We start from the raw sequence: 25,002 nt of genomic DNA on the forward strand, positions 1-25,002 counted from the left end.
CATGTGCAGAAGCAAAATTTCTGTTCAAATGCATCACATGCTCCAATATGGAATAAATGTCTCAAATTTAAACCTATTTTGTGGAACGTTCAGTATAATTAATATTTTATTTAGAAAGAACTACTAGAACTTTATAGTTAGACCACCTGAGACTCTATAGACTTGATTTACAATGTATTGCAAAGGTTACCAATGGTACAGGGAGAATGAAGTAATTTGAATAAGCTTGAGAGAGCATAAAGGGTCAGACAGAAAAAGACAAATACCCTATAATTTCACTTATATGTGGAATCTAAAAAACAAAACAAAAGAACGAATAAAGCAGAAACAGACTCATAAACATAGAGAACAGACTGGTGGTTGCTATAAGGGAAGGGAGTGGGGGCGTGAAATAGATGAAGGGGATAAAGAGATAAAAGCTTCCAATTAAAATAAATCAATCATGGGGATAAAAGTACAGTACAGAGAACATAGTAACACTGCAATATCTTTGCATGAAGACAGATGATGACTACATTTATCGGAGGGAGCATTTAGTATATAAATGTTGAATCATTAAGTTATACCTGAAAACAATGTAATATTGCATATAGTTACATGTCAATAAAAAAGCAGTAATTAAAAAAGAAAACAAGGACAAAGTTCAAATTAATAAAAACTAAAGTGGTGAAGGTCACAGGATTCTGCAGTCAAACCACACTGGTTTCAAACCCTTCCTCTGCCACCAGCAAGTTATATGATCCGTTTGGGCAAGTTGCTTAACCTTTCTAACCCTGTTTCCTCACCTCAAAAACTGGGAACATCACAGTAACATGTGCTCTCTGGAGGACAGCTGTGAAGATAACTGAGAAATACATGAACACCATTGAACCCAATTCTTGCCAAACAGTAAGCATTCCACCAGTGCTCACTATTATTAGCTCTGCATTGTCCTCAGCAAAGAAATACTTGGATTTTTTTTTGTTTCAAACTAGCCATCAGCAATGCAAGAATTAAATTAAGAAAAAATGAGATCTGTGAACAGAAAAAAATTATCTGGCAAAAGCTTCTGGAATATCCAATGGGGAATAATTGCTCTATTATAAAGAGTATTAATATCTACTTATGATCAGCCAGACCTTGTGCCAAGCACTTGATTGGTACTCTCTCACTGAATCCTTACAAAAATACTATGAAATAACTGGCTTTGTAAAACCCAAGGAAGTAACCTGAATGAAGCAAGTGAGTTACTAATAAAATTTTACAGAGAGAGAAACGTAAAGCTTAGCATAGCGTAATTACTTCTCTTTCAGAGTCAAGAGTAAAAAGTGGAAAAATAGAGCCTAGAGTCCAGGACTGGTCGTGGCAGAACCTCTGAACAATTTATATGGTATTTATGAATTCAAAGCAGATACACAATAACTTTTTCCTGAATTAAAATTTCAATATTTATTTGAAATAAGAAAATAAGAAAAAAATTATAGTGGCAACAACCAGAATTGGAGAGTTTAAAAAACGTATGTGGTTAACTAAGATAACAGCCCAGACAAGGAGAATGTCAAATAGTTAAAAGAGAATGACTCACAGCAGTTGTCCAAAGTGGCTAATGAAGAAAATTAATTTCTGCAGACCAGGTACCACCATTGAAAGGCATGAAATGATGCATTACAAACGTATATTTTTTGGTAGAGAGTCTCAAGTCCTTTCCAGAACCTGAAGGGTTACAAACTAAAGTGACTCTGCCTCTTAAATTTACTCTAAGTAAGTAAGCAGCTATTGAGTGGAAAAGTCAAACTAGTAGCCATTTTATAGTTGTATTGAAAAATTTATGTATTTGCCACATAACTCTGATAGAATCAAATGATGCCTGAAAAACTCCTTCTCAGCTTATTGTATTAAAGCTTCAAATTTATTAAATTTGTTACATATATATATATATATGTTCTTAACATCCTGTACATAAGCTCAAGTTCAAATGAAACATTTACTGACCATGATTACATAATAATATAACAGTCAGTGAATATTTATGGAGTAAATTAAGGAATAAATGACATGACAGGTAAATTTGATATTTAACTTTTTAATGTTTTTGTATGATCAGTATTAAATGTTTACATACAGCCTTAAAGTTAATAGCTATGGTTTTAAAATAATAAATTTAAAAGAGTTTTACGTAAATCAGAATCATTAAATGTAATGGCAATATTATTTTTGCTTTTCTGGTGCTCACTATAAATTCCTTAAAAAAAGGCACATCTTCAAAAATGTATAGTTACTTTTTCCCTGATAATTGTATGAATATAATTGGAAAAAGTATAAAGAAGAAATTTTAAGATCACTTATAATCACACATCTGACACAGAAGTATGGGAAAATGTATTTAAGTTCATAAAGAACAAGTCTCTACAGGCTAAGAAATTTGCAACCTTATGCAAGGTAGCCCCACGGTGGCCAAAATCAAGAACAGCAAGCTAAAATCAAAGCATCTTTGATTAGTGAGTAAAACGTATTACTGAAACTAAATGGAAAATACCAACTTAAGTTCTTGAAACGAAACATTTGAATTTTGATTTCTATATTCTTTTTCCATCAATTAGAGCCTCTGATATTAATTTCTGGCAATTAAATTACTAAAACATGAAGACGATAATGCCATATGTTTTGATAACTGGTAGCTACCAAAACATTTTCACCTGACTTTTAAATTCACGGGGTATCCCTGATTGATTCTGGGTCAGCGCCTGTTCTGTCTTACTGAGTGTCTCGCTGACGCCAGTATCTATCGCTCTTCCCTCTTTGTGGTATGTGTTTAGGACAATATTTGTCAAGAAAAATTATATTCAATTATTGAAATGTTGCCAGAATTAAATATCACATTATTTAAGAAACCAAAAAAATTATATATTGACATGCTCCACCTTGCAATTTTAATAACGGACAAATGAAGTCAGAATGACCCTTCTTTTCCAGTTGCTGCCCCCTGATACCTGCAACCCCCATATTCTTTCATTCACTGAGCTGTAGGTAGGGAGAGCTGAGCCTAGTCCTCCCGAGAGAGGTCTAGTCACAAGCCCAAAAGCAATTACTAGCCATTAGGACTATCTTCCAAAAGGTGGATCAAACACATATTGAGCTTCTGCTCAAATTTCGTGTTGTTCATGTAGCTATGAAGTCTGACTTTGAAGTTTGCTTTAAAAGAGAGTGAAGATGAAAGGCAAAGCTTTATAGGTCTTTCTTAGGTTCAAAAGACAGAATTAAGTTAAATAATTTATTTTAAAATAAATTCGTCTGGATTTTTAAACTATTTAGAGAATGGAATCCACCTGTCCATCTACAAAGTGCGAAAAAATATGCATTTGGTATTTTTAGTCAATGAACTTGCATGTTTAGCCAGTATGTCTTCTACCAGTGATCCTTTATTATAGAGACTGTTTGACAAGCAGAGGCCGACACCCAAGCTGCAGGGGCCAGAGCACGGACCCGCACCTAGGCTCTGCTCTGCATCAGCTGAGGGGCCACTGCGCGGACCCCTGTGGCCGCAGTCCCTAAGAGGAAGGAGGACAGCAAATGACGACCAAAGTCTTTTACATCTTCATGATCCAATCCACTATTCTTAATCAGTATTCCAGTTTTTCCTTATTTTCCTCTTTTTTAAGCTCTGGGGCTCCTTTTCTCTTTCTCTTCTTTTCCCCCTCTCTCCCTGTCTCTCTGGTTTCTTTCCTTCCTCCCTTCCCTCCCTTCTTATCTTCTTAATCATTTTTTTAAATGTTCGTTTACATTAATGAACACAATGTAACTACTATTTTAAAGAACATAAAGAGGTAACACATATGAAATCCCAGCTTAATTTAGGGAAATTGATACCCAAAAATCTATTTATACAGACTTCACTGCAGTTATTAAGTAATTACCTATATAAACTATGGTTGCTATATATTTGAAATTATCCAATTTGTAACACCAAGGAACTAGGCAAATTCAGAAGTCTTTTATTAAAAATAATATCTCTGTTTGGCTCACTTTTTTTTTCTTAAAATGATTTAAAAGTGAGAAGCATTTGCTTTTCTTGCAAAACAAAACATGATCTGAATCGTTAACAATATTGGTGTCACTTTGATGAATGATGGATATGTTGATGATTATGCACATTAAACTAGTTTCAGAGATATAAGGAAAAAATAATCATGTGGCACAATGTTAAAATAGTTTTCTGCCAATGTCCAGTTTTTTTTTTAAGTGTGAGTTTGGTTCAGAAACTGGAAGACAATCATCAGGTTTATTGCAAATTTATCGTTATAGCTAGATCTGCTAGATCTAAAAAAAGAACTGGAACTACAGTTAACATGTGGAAAGCATAAACTTTGCCACTGAATCAATAGTTGTTTTATGAAACTACCTAACAAACACTTAAGACATGTTTACATCTAGTTAAAATCATTCCTGTTCAACCTGACTGAAAGCTTGCTTTGTAAAGTGACTTTGTAACGTGGAAAGTTCTAGAAGACCATTTTTCAAAAGAGCTAGACAATTTGAAAACAACATAGTAGGTACTCATCAATCTCTAGATGTCATAGGATTTTATAAATCTTAAATATTCTACTGAGTTAAACTCTTAGTTGTATATCAATGATTGATTGCTAAAATTAAAATTAATGTTTTTTTTTTAACTAAACACATGTTCTAAACAGGTTTTTACCTGTTAAATGACTGCCTTTCTGGAGAACAGAAAGGTAGGAGCCAGGACCAGTCTGCCTCTTGAACACACCAGACAGTCCTATCAATGCACGATGATGTTCCCATGCAAGTTGTTATTCTTGCATTATTTCCCAGTCTTTTTCCTCTATTTCCTTTATTTCTATACATGACATCATGATGCTTAGTTACAGGACCTATATGACTTATGTTTTCTATTCTAAATAAAAATACAGCCATTTAACCTTTTTAAAATTATACAGACTAATTCTCCAAACCCTCCTATGTACATATTTTGTCTATTTCTTAGCCTCAAATAATAAAATAAGCATCTTAGAGTCAGGTTATAACAAAAGGTAAGTTCTATGCTTACCGTACTTCAAGTGAATGTGAGGGTTCTAGAACCTAGAGGGGCAATGAGGCCCAGCACACACCAACAGAGAGTGACACACCAACAGAACACTGTTATGGTTAAGAGGAAAATGGACTTAACGCCCACTGAATATTTATCGACTAATATCTTTGCCTAAATCCTTAGGGCTAGACAATTTTAGAAAGATGCAGGAGAAAAGCTCAGTAATACTATTAGTATAACGAGATCCAGAAAAAGCTTTTCTGCCTGTTTCTCAGTTTCACATAAAGGATCACAGGAAGGGAATTGCAGTGCACGCACACAGGGGTCACTGGGTGGTAAAAAGATGGAACAAAACACATACCATGAAATTCCGCTGGTAGTGAGTGTTCTCTTTGTTAAAATCGATCACATAGCCATTGAAGGACCAGATGAACGTGAGGTCCAGGGCGGGATCAAACGAGGCAGCGCACTGCATGGTGGCGTTTTCTCCCACGGTGATGTCGGCATTGATTGGGGCCAGGATAATCCGCGTGGGATCTGTGCATTTTTAAATAAAGGAGTAAAGCTTTATAATTTAAAACAACATGAATCATCGCATTACATGATACATTAAAAATAAAAATCAACACATTTTGATTTCTCTATGCAAAGGAATAAGTTTTCAAATTCAAATTCTAGGAACAATTTCATGAGGCAAGAGATATGCCCAGAAGACTTCTGAGATGGAAATGCATCGATGCGTGGACTGTCTTACAGGCTTAGGGCTGAATCACGTGCCTTACATATATTAGCAATTAAACACTCTCAGACTGAAACAAAAAAAAAGCAATATTACCCAAATGGCTTCTTACCTGTGATGACCAGAGTCCCAGTGCTATTCGCCCTCCCTTTATTATTGTCAGCGAAGCACGTGTAGACGCCTCCGTCACTCCTTGTAATGTTACTGATCTCCAGGCTGCCATCTTCCCAAACGAGGATTCTATGGGAAGAAATACATCCTTCACTGAATTTATGTAACGAAATCCTTAATATTCTTTGTCTCAGATTACAAGTACTACCTTTCAATTTATGCAGATTACTTGACAGAAAAAAGATATTTTAGGCTGAAACACCCCACCCTGTGTTTAGAACATCCTTTGGCAGCCAGGACGAGTCATTTCAGGAAGTGCCCTTCATCCCCTCCTCTGACTCTGCAGCGGCCTCTGACCAGTCTTGGCTTCTACCCTGGCCTCCCTACAGTGCCTGTTCCACATGAGAGCCAGACATTAAGATGTAAGTGGCACCCTCAGATCCTGTAACTCTTCTGCTCAGTAATGTCATCAACCCTTTTTTCAAAAATGAATGAGCTCCATGGAGTTTAACTGAAGCCGATGGTTTCCGGATACCACCATGGAATGACTTGTGAACTGCTGTGGGACAGGCTTAAGCCAGTCACAGGCCTGAAAGAAATGAGCCCGGGTCTTCTGGAAATGTGACCTCAGGACTGAAAATCAGATGTGGAAGTTAGGACAGACTGTCATTTCTATGGCTACAGAGAAATACAAACATATTCTATTTTTAGGAACTTTTAAAGGTGATATTCTAAAGCCTCCCTTAGTGAAAGCCTCTGTAATAGATTAATATTTAGGGAATTCTTTGAACATGATCTAAATCTTCCATATTAACAAAAGCTAAATCTATTCCCTTTACCTATCTGCCTCTTCCTTAGAGGCTAGAGACCAAAACCTCATTATATATAACTTTTAAATATATTTAATACATAGCTTTATTATATAGCACCTTGCATTTAAATTCAATATTGAATTACCTATCATTGGATTCTTCCTTTCTTTAAATGTGCCATTCCCAAAACCTTAATTTATTTCTGTAACTTTATATAATGCATGCCAACAATTCCCCATATAGTCCATTTCAAGGCATAACTTGATGAAGAAAAAATACTATATATCCACCTTAGCAGTAGAAAGCTCCATAAGAAAATATTCCACCAATAATATATTCCAGGATTTCTTTTCCCTTCTTTAACTGTCCAGATCCAACTTCAGTTCGTCCAGAGCACCTTTTGCTTCTCAGAGAAGAAATTCAGCACCAAAATAATATATGTAGCCATAAAAGTACCTACTCGATGCCATGGAACCCTGGGCAGTGTGCCTCGAAGGTGGGGAGTGTCACTGATCCGCAGCTCGAGCTGCCGCCCTCAGAAATCCATCACTGTGTTTGAACCAAGGCTGTACTTTGCACAGGCTGTTCTCAGCAAGTGACCGAGCCCAGGAGGACTGCTAGGGCAGGCCTGTTCCTGCAAGACGTCAGCCTGCTCTGCTGGGAATTTTCAGCTGGAGAACCCTCCAGTGGCCTTGCCATACACTCCTAGACCTGCATGCAGTCCAGGTCACTTCCACCCAGACTTTTTCCCTTCCCTCTCCCCTTCATCTGGACTCAGACCTGCACCTCAGTCAGACAGCTGTCCCAGCCTCCGAGCAGTGCCCCCTTTTCCCTCCTAGGCATTGCCATTAATAAGTCTCTTACATGGTTAATCCGGTATTGGCATCTGCCCCCTGTAGAATCCATGCTAACATCGTACCAACACCACTGGGCCACTTCTTTCCCACTGAGCTCTAGGGTGAGTGCTTAGCCTATTTTCCACCCCATTCCCATTTAGCTACTCTGCAAGTGAAACAATGGAAATTATAGTCAAGTTGCAATGAAAACAGCAGCAACAATTATTTTTTCTAGAATCCATACTAATATTCTTAGTTTTCTCACATATCTTAGTTCCCAGTAGATCTTTACCTTCTTTAAAGGGTATACTTTCTTGTGGCATTTATCTTACCTATGCTTTCAGGTGCTTTATGACATTAAAATTACTTTTTAGTAACAATATCTAGGGAACTTGATTTTTTGGTAAGAACCTTCCTTATTTATATCAATGTAGATCAAATGCCCATAAATATATGGAAATATATTAAATTTCCCATTAATGTATGGAAAATACCCACATAGTTTCAGACAACATATGGATAAGCAGTCAAACAAGCTAGGAATTATCTGGTCTTTAATGAATTAGTGACTTATTGTTGCCAAAAATACTCCAGGGTAGCCTCCATCTTATTTGTTAATTGTTAAAGTGCACTAACTCTGTGGTAGAAAAGAATCTTGGAGATACTCTTACATACCTGATTAAGATGACTTTAACGCTAACAGAAATCCTTTGGATACAAGTAACTATAGAGAAATTCTGGTGGAAATTGGCTATCATTTAGTCCAAAATAAAGCCATACAATTGAGAACTTAATTAAAACTCGTCTAAGATTTATGTTTCCTCTCTACTGATTGAAAACATTGCATAAACCATTTTAAAAGCCATTAACCAGGTATGGAAATAACTTTGTAATGCAGAGCCATTTTATTGTCATTATATTAGTCAGAATGAGATTATAGTTATGCTTAAAGATAATTATTCAATTAATATTTTATTTCTCTAAAAATAATTTATTAGTTGAACTTTTCTTTATACATACTACTTTACAACATTCAAATTTAATTTCACATGAAATACTATGCTATATCTATTAGAAAGTGGTACTTAAAGCCTGAGATATTAATGAATTAAAGTAGGGAGCAAAAGTTGGACTTATAGAGTCTTTTGTGAAGGAGTAACATAATTTGATTCAAAGACTTTACAAATATCATGGCAGAACTAAAATAGTAAGATTTAGGAGCTAGACCTTTCTTTTCTTTTTCTTTGAACTCATGTTGACATTTAGGAAAAGCAAAGTCCACGGAACCCGGTTTGGAGAAATCCTTGGTTGCAGAGGTTCATGGCATTAGTCCTCGTCGGAATCAGAGCACGGCAGTGTCTCACTGAGGGGGGAGCTAGCGGAGGGGCCGAAGGAGGACGCGATGCCAGACACTGTGGGAACAGGTACCAAGAACGGGACTGTCCTTTGATTATGGCCTCTGCATTGCTCACTGTCTGATTCCCAAGGTCTTAGCGGCCAATTGAACAACTGGATGTTTCCTTTAACACTGACGCTTCTACCATCGTTTGGTTAAAGTCTTAATAACTGAGTCAAACATATTAATTTTAAAAGTTAATGTACCCGGGGAGCAACTGCTATCTCTGCACATTCCGTCTCCCTCTCACCTCATCTCTTTTCCACGCACAGCCATACTTGTGCTCATCCTAATAGGAGAACTAAGTGGGGCTTGTGTTCATTCCATGTCAGTATGATACAGGCTCAAGTTTCAGCTTCGAGATTATTGATATATTCCTGAAGGTCACTGCAACCTTTCCAGGCTTAGATACAAAAAAACAGAGATGATAATACCCATCTTACCTACTTTACTGGATTACTGTGAAGACTGCTCTTATATACTTTTGCTAGAAAAATCCTTCTACAAGGCAAAAATTACTTTTTTCTTCCTTATTTAAGCCTGCAGACAGATTTCCGATACTTGAGGATGAAGCCCAAGTCCCTTAGCACAAGAAACGCCGTTGCTGACGATCTGGCTCACTGCACTGCATCTCTTAAAACACTTCAGTTTCCTCTAAAGACAAGCCATACTGATTTCAGTTCTTGCATGCCTCACACACCCCATACCGTCTGCCTCAGGGCCTGTGCACCTGCTCCCACACACCCCACACCGTCCGCCCCAGGGCCTGTGCACCTGGTCTCGCACACCCCGTACCGTCCGCGTCAGGGCCTGTGCACCTGCTCTCGCACACCCGGTACCGTCCGCCTCAGGGCCTCTGCACCTGCTCTCGCACACCCGGTACCGTCCGCCTCAGGGCCTCTGCACCTGCTCTCGCACACCCCACACCGTCCGCCTCAGGGCCTCCACACCTGCTCTCGCATACCCCGTACCGTCCACTCTCGCACACCCCACACCGTCCGCCCCAGGGCCTCTGCACCTGCTCTCGCACACCCCATACCGTCCACTCTCGCACAGCCGGTACCGTCCGCCTCAGGGCCTCCACATCTGCTCTCGCACACCCCGTACCGTCCACTCTCGCACACCCCACACCGTCCGCCCCAGGGCCTCTGCACCTGCTCTCGCACACCCCGTACCGTCCACCTCAGGACCTCTGCACCTGCTCTCGCACACCCCGTACCATCCGCCTCAGGGCCTCTGCACCTGCTTCCACACACCCCATACCGTCCACTCTTGCAACCCCCATACCATCCACCTCAGGGCCTCTGCACCTGCTCTCGCACACCCCATACCGTCCACTCTTGCAACCCCCATACCATCCACCTCAGGGCCTCTGCACCTGCTCCCACACACCCCATACCATCCACTCTTGCAACCCCCATACCATCCACCTCAGGGCCTCTGCACCTGCTCTCGCACACCCCACACCGTCTGCCTCAGGGCCTCTGCACCTGCTCCCGCACACCCCACACCGTCCACCCCAGGGCCTCTGCACCTGCTCCCGCACACCCCACACCGTCCGCCCCAGGGCCTCTGCACCTGCTTTCGCACATGCTCTCACTGCTGCAGTATTTCCTGCTCCCCATCTTCCCATTCCATTTCTCCTGTTCCCTAACCAGACTTTCTCCTCCCCAAACCTTAGTATGAAATCAAACTATAACTTCTTCTAGGACACTTACAGAAACCATTCAGTGTGGCTTTTACATAAATAATAGATGCAAATCACATGCTTAATGTTTTGTCCCAAAGCCATCAAAACTATGGTAGATGGTCTATTTGGGGTGAGGGGAGAAGTTCATATTCACTTAAGAAGATGGGAAGAATTGATTTGTTCTTTGAAATCATCCTTTTGTTTTCCTACTGAAAAAAATTTGAATAGGCTAACTGCATAAAACTAAATCAAATGTGAGTAGATATATATGCCTTTCTTAGGGGAAAAATAGGTTAGAAATCCTATTATATTCCCCATGGTCCATTATTCCTGTGCCTTTAGGCAATTCACCCAAAATCTCTAAGCCTCAAATTTCTAAACTCCTTATAAATTATAAAAGCTTAGAAACTGAACATTGATTATAAAAGATATTGACAGTGATGGGTAAATATTTCTGTTCATTTCAGAACTACGATGTCTCCCACGGAAGAAAAGTTACAACAAACAACATTTACATTATTAATATGAAACAAGTCCTCTATAAAATAAACTTTCTCAAATAGTGGATTGCAATTGGCACTCTAGATTTTAGAAATTACATCTCTGAACTGACCTGCTGCTGTTGACAAGCCACTCGGTCCCTTTACTCCACGAAAATTTTGGCTTAGGGGCCGCTTTAGGTTTGCATTCGATTAGAACCCTCCCTCCTTTAGCGGCCAGGGTCTTTTTCTTCATAGGATTCATTTCAAAAGTTGGAGCCAATGCTAAAGGGAAATAAATTGTTATTTATTATTATTTTTCTCTTTTGCTAAAAAATAAAAAATACTTTTATATGCTCTACATCTTCTACTCCCTTCTGACTAATAATCAATAGAAGAGATTAATCTCACCACATGTTATCAGCTGTGACCAAGAGACACTCCACACCTAATACGAACACCTTTTGTCTTTTATCTAATAACTTCACTGAGGCACATTCTAATTATAAAATGCACCTGTTTCAAAAGTACACTTCTTCACGATAATTGGATTATTTTAAATTTTAGTTACAACCAAATGCTATATACTTATCTACCTTGAAGCTGACATCTGATTCAATTTTTTTAACTCAATTGCACAAAGGGATCTGACTGAAAGTTTGGGGGAAATTGAGCACCAGTACTAATACTGATATGTGGTCTTAATCAGGACTCTCAGCCACACTTCAAATGAACTGCCTCCCATTTACAAATGAAAAAGTTGTTATTAAGATTATCTAATTTGCCAAAGGTGACACGGAGTATCAGGTGGAATTCACCTTTGAATCTCATTCCTTCTGACTCACAAGCATGCCTTTTTCATTAAATGATATGACTCTACCTTCATTATTCAAACATTTGTTGAGCAACTATGTGTAGATAACGGGAGATGCCAAAATAAACAAAGACCCCTGCCGTCAATCCTTCCTGCGAACAGCTATGGGAATGGTGAATCTAGTTGACATGATCCACCTGTAGTTTACCCTTCCATCAAAGTACAGAAACAACAATTATGACAACAGGAAATAGAGTCTCACAAAAGGCTGCTCTACTGGTGACACGTTCTAACTTTCTTTCGGGTCCCCACAACTAGCTCGGTTCTCAGTCTCCTTGTGTCTTAGCAGACTCCCTGTCTCCTTCCACACATTCTAATCGTCTGTAACTGCGTCCTTTCTGGAGCCTTCTGGTAGGTCTGTAGAGACCATTGTCCAGGTCCTGAGTCCACACCACCTTGTCCCAGTGTTCTCAGATTATATCTGTGTGTCAAAATTATCTGAGGATCTTGGAAAAATGCTGATTCAGCATGGGGGGAGGGGGGGGCTCTGCGGCCCTGAGGAACACACTGTTTATGACAAGGATTTATTTATTCCATTGTTCCTTTAGTCTGAATTTTGGTAACTGGCAGTTAATAAGTAAGTAGTCACCACCCCACCCGTGTTGTGCACCTAATACAGTGTGTGGTATTTTTCACAGGCTAAATAAACCCTTTGGGTGACATACTGCTTGTAAAATGTGAGAGAAAACTTAAAACTTACTTTGAACGTCTAAATTCATGTAGAAAATGAGATTTTGTTTCTTGAATTAATTAAATTTTAATGAACAGTTGATTTGTGCAGTCACTTAAATGCCTTCAGACTGGTCTAATGCTGAACAGGACAGAATCCAGACTATGTGCCTGTATATCTTAGAAGTGGGAAGGAATAAGGGTAACATTTTTCCCTTAACTAAGAAGAGGACATGCGTTCTTTTTTGTCTCTTGTTCTGTCCTGCCCCTAATAAAAGAATAGTATCTGGTATAGAGTAAGTATGCAATAAATATTTGGTCGGTGAATAGGTGAACTAACTAGATGATTATGAATAGACAGAAGCACTGTCCTAAAGATTATAAACAAAAATAGATTAAACAAATATAAAGACACTCAGGAACATTGTTCTCATGCTGCAATGCTCCAACGGTTTCTTTAATTACTACAAAAAGTCAGTAGATGGTTGTAAGATTTTAGGCTTGAGTATAGAGAGATCTTTCAGGCTGAGTTACTAAATTTTTATATTCTTCTGTAATGTATGATGATAAGCAACCTTTAACCGAAAATAGGAAGTTTAGGGAAAGAATTCAAGCTCACTGCATATCTTCTCTAAAAATCAAAATGATTTTATTGCACTTTTTAGCAAAGTAATATGGCAAGAAACCTAAGTCTGAATATTTGCTGGATGCCCAAATAAGGTAAATATTTTATCAAGAAATTTTGACTTTCAGGGGAAAAATGGAATATGATCTTCAGCATTATAATAAGAGGCAGGGAAAGTTAAGATTAAGAAGGCAGGCCTAAACTTTTTTTAAAGATAGTTTCTTGAATACAGTCTTACAATTATACCATGCCCTTTCATATTCTTTTAGTGACACTTAATTTGCAGTAATAGCAATATTTTAAATCATTTCCCTTTGGTGTCACAAGAATAAACAAGGTCACACAGTCACTGTTTTATCTTTCCAGCAATCAGCTGTAAGAGAGAAAAGCCTGCCTGACTGGGTGTGTGACTATCATTTACCTAAACCTGGTGGTGGCTGCACATAACACGATCAAAGGCGCAGGGTCCAGTGAGACCTTAGTGAGTTACTGCGATGAAAATAAGGACAGTGTGAACACTCAGAGATTTATTGAGAAGTTTAGTCGATATAATGGGAGGACAGGATGTCATGGTTGGTTTAAAGGATGTCATTCCCTAGAATAGAGAATCTTTTAGGGGGAGATGTGGATGTGAGTGAGAGATAATGAACCAAATTTCAAGTTTGGGTTACCTGTGCGGTTACAACAGGGGCATTTCTATTAGGAATCTTTTTATCTGAGTGTGAAGTGGAGGACAAACATCTGGGCCAGAGATATAAATTAAAGAATCACTGATGTTAATGGAGAAGAAGACAGAATTACCCAGGATTTTTTAAACACTTAGAAATAATAATAATCCAGGAATAACAACATAGAGTTCATGAAAGAATGAGGAGAAAATGGGGTGGAACCCAAAGAAGGGCCCTCTGAGAGAGGGCAGGACTCTGGGCGGAGGGAGGGCTGGAAAGGGGACGCGACGGCAGGGGGAACCTGGAGGTGTGAGACACGGGGTCACCAGGGGAGAGGAGTCAAGAGCAAAGCGTGACCGGAAGGGGAGGCACTCACCACGTGGAGGGCCATCTGCGGGCATCAAGCGCCAGGTAAGTGGGAAGGCATGAGCGCAGGGCAAAGGGAAGGGGCTGGTTCTGGAGAAGGAGAGCGTGAAGGGGCACGTGCAGTCGAGACTGAGAGAGCTTCTCAGGCATGGGAAATTGGGACATTTTATTTCAAAGGGTTTCAGTTTCCATGGGGCAGGCAGAGGGCAACAGGAAGTAGGAGGCAGGTGGCCTAAGGGGCTTGAGGGTGTCCTGAAGATTTTAAATAGCGGTCGTGGGGCATGAGACCCAAGCACTCCCGCAGCCGGCAAGTCTCAAGACCCGTCCGAGGCCACGCGCACTGCGAAAGCGTCAAAACCCCTGCGATTTCAGGCAGCGTTTCGCTGCCTAGACACTGGGGAGGACAAGGCTTGAAAAAACTGGCATGTGTAAAGTTTAAAGCATTTTAGAAAAATGCCTCAAATTTATTTACTGTCCTTTAATAAAAAGAAATAAGCAAAATTCTCTTCCAAGCACATTTTAAAAGTCTTTAACTTCAGTGATTCAAGAAAATCAAATGTGATCTACAGACAGCTTATGATCATTTTTAATGCGTTGCGTTTTTGCTTAATGATAAAGAAACTAGAAACGATACCCACCCAAGATCTTCAGCTCCGCGTTGGCGTAGATGGCGCCGTGTGTGTTCTCGGCTATGCACTGATACATGCCGGCATTTTCAAAAGTCACTTCATACAGTCTCAGCTCCCCCTTGTGATACTGAAAAGAACACGAGGTAAAACACATTTCCTCAATCAACTTTAGTAGGAATACTTTCGTTTAGGTTCGGGCGTGGGTGCCTTTTCATTTAGATACATTATTTTGTCCCCGCTGCTGACTAAGCCACGTGCGGTGGGGTTTTGGTGCAATGGGCAGTAAACCCGCACCATGCCCATGGCCCTTGTCCTCTCCATCCTACAGAGCCAAGAGTCCACCTTTTCCCCTCTGGCCCAGCTGGGAGGTTACAGGGGGAGGGCAGAGAAGGACCCCACTGCTGTGGCTGGTCCCTAGGGCTCAAGGTAGGACCCTCAGTTTCTGTGGGGTGCAGGAAACAGCAGCAAGAAAAAGAGGTCAATGCCAGGTAGTACAGATGCATGAGTGGGAAAAAGGGTAAGTAGAACAAAGGAAAAAATAACGAGAGAGCGAGAGCGAGAGAGAGAGAGAGAGAGGAGGTGGGCGTAAGATAGCAGAAAGCTGTTTAAGCTGAAAGATATTTTATGTTCACTTTCTTGCTTACTTTTTTTTTTAAGGAGATTTTTTTTTATTTCAAGGCCCAGATACAGTTACTCTGTAGTCCCTCCTCCTAAATTTATCCCAGGACCACCTAGAAATGTTGCCTGAGTGGGGACGCAAGGGCTGCACACCACTTGATCGTACATACCGCGTATCCATTTTTCAGCCATCGGATTGTAGGGATGGGCTTCCCTGTGGCCACACAAGGCCAGTAGAGGTCACTGCCTATGTCCACCTCTGTGTCATTGATATGTTCCACCCACTCAGGAAATGCTGAAAAGTGAAGGCCATTTAGATGTCAAATGCAATCTCAACGTTCATCGTAATCCAAAAATACAAATATTACATTTAGTTGGCCTGGAGAATACATCAGACAATGTGTGTGCCATAACATCAATGTTAGACCCATCGAACCTGAATTTCCACAGGTCTGCAGGTAAACTTTATCCTACATTAGTATAGCACGAGATAACTACAATTTGTCATCGCTTTTCTATTTGTGCACCATGTTTTATTAGAAAGCGTATTTGTAAAGAGCACTAAAATAATTATCTTTTCCTTGTAACAAAAATTGTTCAAAACGACATGGTTTTAAAGAATTACATCTTAACTGATCATAATACTATCTCTTCCTTTTTTATATATTCAATTTTTTTTCTCACCCCCTCAGGTTTATGTTACCTTCTTTTTGATGTAACATTCAGCTAGTGGCCATCATAACATCTTACTGTAGGACTAGAAAAATGACTTTGTCACTTAAATACACTTTCATATTAGAAACTAAATATAGCAGCTATAATTGGTGAAATCTATACTTAAGTTGATCTCAGCCTCATCATTTGATTTGATCCACTGATAGCTGAAGACAAATACTAAGAATTCCCCAAAGAATGTAATATTTCTAGAGAGTAAGCAAATGAGCAATCTGATGTTTTCACGTATTTATTTGTCTAAATAGATGTAGGTAAATAAATTAATATAAAATAAGGAGGTAGGAGGGGAGCCTCCTGAGTGGAACGTAATATTTTATTTAATTTTCCTTGAAAATTATAACTTTTATTCTGTTGATTTTGTGACAAAAATAATGAACATAACATGTAGGAAGTATTTAATGCCTATAATAAAAAAGAACATAAAACATTTTTATGATCTCACCAAACCCATCAACAATATGTATATATGTATACATATGTATTTTTATAGTACATATAATATGATTTAGTATACTTTTCACTTACTACATTTTGTCTGTAATATATGGAGATTACTTGCTAAAATTAAATATTGATAAGTATATTAATTGATAGAGGATTTATGTTGTACACAATCCTGTCAATATACAAGACAGGGATATCAGCACTTCTTGTCTTGGCCTCTCACAGGTGACACGGAGATGTAACATTAAAAATACAGTAAGAAGAATAAATAATTGATCAGCCTGACACATCTTACCTACGATTTAATTACATAACCTTCTGGTTGTTTGATTTTACCGAAAGATAAAAGTTAATATGCCTCAATGGTAAAGGAGAAATAACAATTTAAATTACCTCCTATAAAATACTGCTCTGTCACCTTGATTCTTCTAAGGAATTAGATATTAGACAGTTCAGAACTCTGTTGAGAATGTGGAATGTAGTTTTCTTACTGTGTTAAACAAAAACAGATCTATAAGCTCAAACACCTGGGAAAGAGTAGTGGTTTTATTTTAAGGATGTAAGTGGTCTAACCAGAATATACCTCCTTTCAAGAGGCCACCCATGATATGTATTAAGAGAATTTTCTTGGGGTGTTGGGTATATACATGTCTGGGTCAGAATTTTCAGGGTACAGAGAGTATTTAAAGCCATGATCATAAATGAGATCACATAGGCAGTGAGCGAAATAGCGACTAATTTCAAAGACCAACTCCTGAGTGCTCCAATGTGAGAAGGACACGGAGTTCGGAGGAAAACGAGAATGGTGCATGAGGACATTAACAAAGGGTAGATTCCAGATGCCAAGTACAGAAAGTGAATAGTGGGGAGGGATGGGTGAACTGGGGCAACTGCTTACATCAGGTAACACGCAACTGAGAACTGACTGCCAGCTTCACAACATGGAAGCCCTTCGTGATCATGTAAAGAAAGGTTTCAGTGGGGAGGCAGGGATGAAAATTCAAAGTAGAATGTGCCCTTAAGGGAGAAGAAAAAATTGTAGACATTTTTAGAGGGCATAGACAAATCTGTCAAGATTTTTATTACTTTTTAGGGGAGATAAGAGAAATGGAGCCGTAGTCAGAATTTAAAAATATATATTATTTTAAAGGAGGAAGAAAGAAGAACTCATCTAACACTGATGTGAATGATCCGGTGAAGAGAAAAGAAATTGTTTATGGTACAGGGAGATGGGATTGCTGGAGCAATATCCTTAAGTAGGTAGGAGGGGTGGAAGCAGGGCCTAAGTGGAGGTGTTGGCCTCAGAGAGCAGCTGAATCTGTGGTAGTAAGAGATATGGGGAGAGATGCAGGTATTGAGTAGATGTTGGGTAAGAGCTTGTGGAAATTCCAGTTGGATTCCTTCCATTTTTCTCTATGAAATAGGAAGCCAGGTTATCAGCTGAGAGTAAAGTCGGAGAAGGTAGTGTTATGGGTTTGAAGGAAATCTTAGAGGCATGAAAAGGCCATCTATGAGAGCGGCAGAGTGGGCCTGGGAAATGTATGACTGCCAGGCGGCACTAAGCGCTCTTTTTTCCTTGGTGATTAATGTAAAATGGACTAATCTGCATGGTAGTGTTTTTCTCAAGTCATATCCAAGCTCCTGCTTTCAGGCACTGATACAGGCAGAGAGCTAGAATTCTCGAGGGTTAGCCTTTTGCAACGACAGTACAACAAAGGGGAGAGAAGTGAGTCAGTTGGGATAGTGTGCAGGGGAACAATAACGATCAATCACCGATTTAGGAGAAAGGTGGACAGAGGCTAGGGAAAGTGAGCAAAAGTGAAAGCATTGTAAGGTTCATTCATTACAGTTCCTGGTAGACTCAAAAGATGTAGGAATCTGGGTCTCAAAGGGAATGAGCTAGAAAGAAAAGGTGTAGTGGCCAGAGAGTGAAAGTTTTGAAACTGAGACTCTAAAGGGATCACACTTTTCAGGAATAATGAGGTCTGAAGGACGGCAGGGGAGTGGACGGCTGAGGCAGGCTGAGGGACAAGGTCATCAGAGAACAGGAGTTCAAGGACACTGAGAGGCCAGACTATTTTTTTTATTGGTTTTTTTTTTGGTATCATTAAACTACAATTACAGAAAGAACATTAAGTTTACTAGGTTCCCCCCTTCACCAAGTCCCACCCCCCACAAACCCCATTACAGTCACTGTCCATCTGTGTAGTAATATGCGAAGTCAGACTATTTTTAAAAATAATTACAGCTCGGTTGATTTTGATGTTACTATGAATAAAGTCAGTAGTGTTCTAGTTCGTGAGCACTGCCAACAGCAAGAAATTCAGAGGAATGAGGGGGGTTGGCCCAACATAAGCCTGTAACTGAACGTTCAGGGGCAAAGAGGGAAGGTAGTCTAGAGCTGGCCTGAAGTGCGAGGGGGCAGGTATACTGAAGAGTCAAGGCGGGAGGGCCGGGGACACAGTGACTTTAAGGGAGAGCCACATTTCAGTTAGGGTGAGAATTCAGAGCAGAGGGTGAGAACACAGGGGGTCTGATGCCTGGACTGGGTGTCCTAAAGCACGTGCAAGGCCAAAAGCCTAACCCCAGTGGATTCTATGCAGTGGTGGGAGAAGGGCTGCATATGCTCAGCACTGGAGACACTCACCTCACCTCTGTACAGACAGGGGCCCGGGGTCAGGGCAGGGGCCAAGGTCCTGACCCGCCCATAATGCTTTCCCCATCCCGGGATCCACTTCAGCTCAGGCATCATCTCCAGCTTTCCCTAGCACGCATCTTCTCAGGGTGGCCAAGATACGCACACCATGTGTTATTAAGGTTTTATGTAAGCTTCCACATTACACTCTCACGATTTTCATTATAATTTTGTGTGTGTGTGTCTGTATATATAGGTATGTGTATTTGCCTGTGTCAACTTGCATAAATGTGTATATAGTATGACCATAATATGAATTCCTCAAGGACAGAGCATTTCCTTTATCTAACTCTACTTGCTCCTATCACAGTCTCTGCCTCTGAGTAGACACTGTATTCATGCCCTTTAAATGAATGGTCTTGTTGAAGCCTTAGAACTTCATTCCACTGGGACCTGTAAGTTTCACACTGTGGAACATTACAGAGATTATTTCAGCCTGAAAAGTTTCAAGTGTTACCTGAGAAACAACATTTTATCCTCCCAAATATAAGTTCATTTCAAGGTGTGGATGTCAAACACTTGTACCGAGAAAAATGCATGAAAGAAAAAAATCTCCTTAGACCAGCGGTTTTTAAAGTGTGGTTCCTGGATCAGTAGCATCAGCATCTCATAGGGATTTGTTAGAAATACAAATTCCTGGGCTCTGACAGTCCTTCTAACTCAGAAACTCTGAGAGCAGAAGCCAGCAATCTGTGTTTTAACAAGACAGATTTTTATAATTTGAGGTTTTTTGAGGAATACCAAAGTTTGCAAACCAGTGGCTTACACCATAGGATCTTCTACAAATAAAAATATATTGGAAAAAAAAAGTATGAGCAATGGGAACAAACAGGCTTCACTAACTGTATTTTCTGAAAATAAGATCACTGCTGTCCGTCCGTTGGTATTACTATGATGCTAATGCTATAAGTTTACAACTTCTGGATTCATAATTGTGACTTAATCAGATATAAAGTAAATATGTCATCTTTTTTGCATAATGTAATGTACATCACTGTTTTTAAACTGTTATTCATTATGTACTAACTTTTCGAGTATGGAATTGGCTGTAAATAAGATATTGAGGCAATTTATAGAAAATTAGAAAAATATATCTACCTTGAACATAAATTCTTGCCTGGTGTTTATCCTTTCCTCTAATGTTCTCAGCCTCACATTCATAGGTACCTTCATCTTCCAGCTGAATGTTGAAGATCTTGAGGACAGCCCCGGAGCTGCTGATCTCAGCAGTGCTCGGCATTGGCTCTAGAACCTTCCGCCACCGGATGTCGGGAACAGGACTTCAAATAGGAGACAACAGCTAAGGGTCCACAACATTTCAAAAGCACTTATTTCACTTATGTTTATGGCTAAACAGTTACATCATTTATTTCCTAAAATGGTGGTAGAAAAATTAACACATTTCTACACATGTTAATGAAAAATGTAAATACACTTACTTGCCCAGCGCAAAACACTCCAACGTCACATTTTGGCCCATCAGTGCATATATATCCTTGAACTGAACCACAATATCAGCAGGGTATGGTTTCGTTGTTCCTAACGTTAAGAAAAACGCACACATAAGAGAAATCCCCACACCTTAATTCTGCATAACTATTGGGTAGAATAGTAGAAATGATAGAGTTCCTTTCAATATGGTGATTTTTTTACTCAATTAGAACTGCTTCAATATGGAAGACTTTTCTCTGTACAGGTAGTGGGAAATATCTGATTGTGTCACAAGGCACAGATTTGTGTGTGTTGTTTTCTACACCCAGTATAGATACAGCATAAGTATCATTAAGCATGTTCAACTCAGATCGGCTCATTCTGACAGCTGTGTGACCAAACTGCCTCGGTTCACCAGAAAAATTCCAAAAGTCTTTGGGGAGCATCAGAAATGTGTAAACATTGTGCTGGGGCTCAGGAAGGAGAAAGAAGAAAAGAAATGAGGAAGGAGGAAGTGAAAAGGTGAGGTGAGAAAAGAAGGAAGATGGGTCCATGGAGATGAAGGCAGAGTGTAAACTGGTTGAAAAGAGGGGAGGAGAGAGGCAAGGATGAAAAATCTTCACTCCAACATCACCGTGTTTATCCACTGAAACAAGTTATTTCGCACAGCAGTACGGAAAGATGTACTCTTCCCTTCAACTTACAGGAGAAGAAATGGACTCAGAGGCTAAATACATTAAGATCACAATGTTGTGTGTACTTTATACTGTAAAGTACTAGAAAGACAAGTAAGTAGATACACCGTAACCTCAAATACAAGCCAAAACAAAAACAAGTGGTCTGAAAGAGTAGCAGCCGAGGTGGATTTTTGGAAGCATTGTAGTAGTTACGGGAATCTCAGGCAAGAAGGGCATTTGGACCAGACCGGTTCAGGTCGAGCAAATAGCACAGAATGACAAAGCTCCAGGCGTGTGCAGGGAATTAAAGTTAGTCTAGGAAGAATTCCAATCATACCGAAGTACGTGTAGCTGCAGATAAGCTTGGACCTCCAATCAGGAGGCTCTGAACTGTGACATGACGCATGGGGGGGCAACTTCCTCAGTAGGTAACGACAGATGAGTTTTGGTAAGAGCACTGCTACGAAGTGTACCTTTGGTTTAAGGGGAAGACTTTGTTGGAAGCGTTAAAGGGTGGGTCACAGAGAAGAGAAATTCAGAGGCTGTTTCACGGATTCAAGCAAAACAGGCGGGGGCCACGCTGGGGCGCCGCCCCAGTGGGCACAGAGAGAGCTGATGTGAGTTACCTTTCAGAGGCAGAAGCAACCGGCCTGCCCTTGCGGCCAGTGTCTCCTCCAGGGGCGGACCAGACTCCAGCTCCTCAGAATCACTGGGGTCCTGAGCTGCAGGCTGCGGGGTGCATCCTAGGCCTGCCGAGGGGCATCTCCGGGTTCCCTTCCCTCATGCTCCCCAGGTGCTCACAATCTAACAGGGAACCCCCAGACGTGCTGTTGTGGGGATGAGGGGGAGAGAGGGTCTCAGCGTTAGAAGCGCTCCCGAGTCAGCCCAGGAGGAAGGACACCAGGGGAGGAAGCTTGGAGGCCAGGGGAGGGGCGTGTCTGGAACATTCTGAGATCAACGTCCTGGAGAACCTTCTGTGGGACAAGAGCCAAAGGAAGGCTGAATAAAGGCCTACAAGAGGGAGGTCTTGGAGGTGTGGATTTGGAGCCACCTGCATAGGGTCACCGCTGGAAAAGTGTGAATGGGTGAGAATATCTAGAAAAAGGACTAGAAAGAAATAGGAGGAGGAGGAAGATCTGGTGAAGGATCCTGACGAAACTGGTCAGAAGTGGATGGGAGATGAGGAGAAAGCAGAAGGGATCAGGGAAACGAGGAAAAGAAGGACAAGTTCAACAAAGGCAGGAGGGATCGACAGTGTCAAAGTTCATACGGAAGCAGGACTGAAAAGTGCCCTCTGAATTTGGCAAATAATGGGTTGTTTTGGTTAATCTTCATAGTTTGCACTGAACACAAAAGAATATGCAGAGGAAACCGAATGGAGGAGAGTTTGAAGACTCGGAACAGAAGGAGGCAGTGAAGCCCCGAAGGGAACCAGATGGGGTGCGAACCAGCACTGGGGGAATTCGCTGGAGCAGAGGAGAAGCTCTTCTTCCACAGAAACAGACAGTAATAAATAGAGGAAAATTTCTGGGGAAGAGAAGGAAAGAAAGTTTAGGAACGTTTTACATACTGGCTCCTTTTAGCTCTGAAATGCAGTGAATGACAGTGTTTCCCAAGATTGTGGAGGAAAAAAGAGCCCAAAGTCAAAAAATGAATTTACTGACTACCAACCACGTAACCCTATCCTGGGAAGAGTGAGCAGTGGAGTCGCAGCAATGAGATGACATTTTTCTCTATTGTCACACACGACAGGGGTGGAGACAGGAACCAGCCGGTGTGTCAACCACAAGAACTGGTTTGGAGCCTTGGCCTCAGTGATCTGAGAGGCAGCCAACTGCAGAAGAGCAGTGCAGAGTGCGCACACGGATCGGAGTTCGGCCCTCGCAGGAAGCGGTGCATCCGAAGAAGGCAGGCCGTTCACCCGGAGCCCAAGCAGAGGCCGGGCAGGTGTGTCGCTGCTCATGGGACACGGCGCCACGGCAGTTCGGCTCTATGCTACTCTCGGTAGAAGGGCAAGGTACATACCTATTTGCTTCATGCAAATAGTTCCTAAAATTATAAAAACAATGCAACTGTCTTTTCTTCCAAATTCTGCAATCAGTATAGTTTATTTCGATCTGAGCATTTGTTTCCTTTCATGAACTTCCCATGAAGTAGGAATGGCCATGAAACAAAAAGCAGAGGCTGGCGACTCCCACTGTGACCGGTATGTGGGTGATTCGCTAATGCGTGAGTCCCCCGTGCATTCTCTAAACTGCAGGAAACCAGTGCAAACTCAACCACCTGAGAGCATTTTATGATATAATCTCCATCAGAAAAGCTAAAGAAGGACCAAGACTTCCAAAGTGTGTGTCCTCATTTGTCCTGACCGAGCAGCCAGCTTTTCTTCCCACTGGGTACTTGTTCTCATTATTGTAAGCACGCCATAAACAGACAACCTTGCAAAAACAGTGTGACATATACAATACTCACGCTCAGGTAGCGGAATGAGTGGGATAAATTTGCTGAACACACTCTTTGTAATAGAAGGACTGGATACAAAGCAGGAATAATTGCCTCTATCAGACGCCTCCACATTTGCAATGTAGAGATTGCCGTTTGTCTGAGACACAAATCTTCGTTTATCCATTGTGATAAACACAGGAAATTCATTTAGAAGCCAGCGGTAGCTAAGGTCATCTAGAAGAAAATATTGTCAACTAAATATGAAGCTCTTCTCCAAAAGCAAAGGTTCTGTTTTCTAGCAACAAGCTGGGGTTGCTAGATTAGCAACAAGCCTAATCTAGGCTACTGCAGAGCAAGTATTGGACATAGGCCAAGGCAGACTGCACATTTTCTAAGAGCTATCATATTTTGATTGAATGTATCATACTCGCAGTTTTATCTTTCTCTCTCAATTATTTTACAGATTATTAATATTCTTACTTCTAGTTCTTTGGTGGGCTAGACTCAACTCAGAGAGGTTAAATATCTTGCTTAGAATTTCATGACTGTTCAGTAGCAATGGGGTTTCGAATCTAGGACTGATAATTCCAAAGCTCATGACCCATGTTCCCTGCTGTATTTTAAAAACAAAGTAAAGATTTTAATAATACTAAGGCTCTATATCATTTACTTTTTGTATTCCTATTTTAAGTTATAGATTTGGAAATGAGTTTACATAACCTATTCTGGCCATTAAAAGTGAAAACCACAGAAACAGAGAAAGTCATTTTACTGACTTTCTTAAATATAGGAAGTACATAGATGGTAACTCTAACCCACAGGAACTTACTCTGGCTACTGGCTGGTTAGGCCAAACGCTGAATTTCTGCATTAATTTGCTCTTTCTTTTCATACCTTTTTCTATTCCTACCTCCCCTTCCTGCTTTGAGGAGTGACCCCACATAGTCATGCACAACAATAACGCACAAGAGGGAACTGTGGGTAATGCATACTTCCCAGTCACAAAATGATGAATCCCGTAAAACATGACTATG

At 40.5% G+C, this 25,002-nt stretch overlaps 1 protein-coding gene across 9 annotated transcripts in view; it reads right to left on the reverse strand.

Annotated features, from left to right (window-relative positions):
• The window catches only part of CNTN1 (contactin 1), a 257,831-nt gene that overhangs the window by 85,941 nt on the left and 146,888 nt on the right, over window positions 1-25,002 (reverse strand). For all 9 annotated transcript variants that reach the window (XM_073222417.1, XM_017677253.3, XM_017677254.3 and 6 more), the window contains 8 exons: window positions 23,996-24,202; window positions 20,855-20,954; window positions 20,514-20,695; window positions 15,712-15,836; window positions 14,933-15,050; window positions 11,227-11,377; window positions 5,881-6,008; window positions 5,391-5,566 (listed from right to left, as the gene is read on the reverse strand). In XM_073222417.1, coding sequence (XP_073078518.1) covers window positions 5,391-5,566; window positions 5,881-6,008; window positions 11,227-11,377; window positions 14,933-15,050; window positions 15,712-15,836; window positions 20,514-20,695; window positions 20,855-20,954; window positions 23,996-24,202 — 1,187 coding nt within the window. The remainder of the gene's footprint in view (window positions 1-5,390; window positions 5,567-5,880; window positions 6,009-11,226; window positions 11,378-14,932; window positions 15,051-15,711; window positions 15,837-20,513; window positions 20,696-20,854; window positions 20,955-23,995; window positions 24,203-25,002) is intronic.

This window comes from Manis javanica, chromosome 15 (assembly GCF_040802235.1).
Source record: "Manis javanica isolate MJ-LG chromosome 15, MJ_LKY, whole genome shotgun sequence".
NCBI lineage: Eukaryota > Metazoa > Chordata > Mammalia > Pholidota > Manidae > Manis > Manis javanica.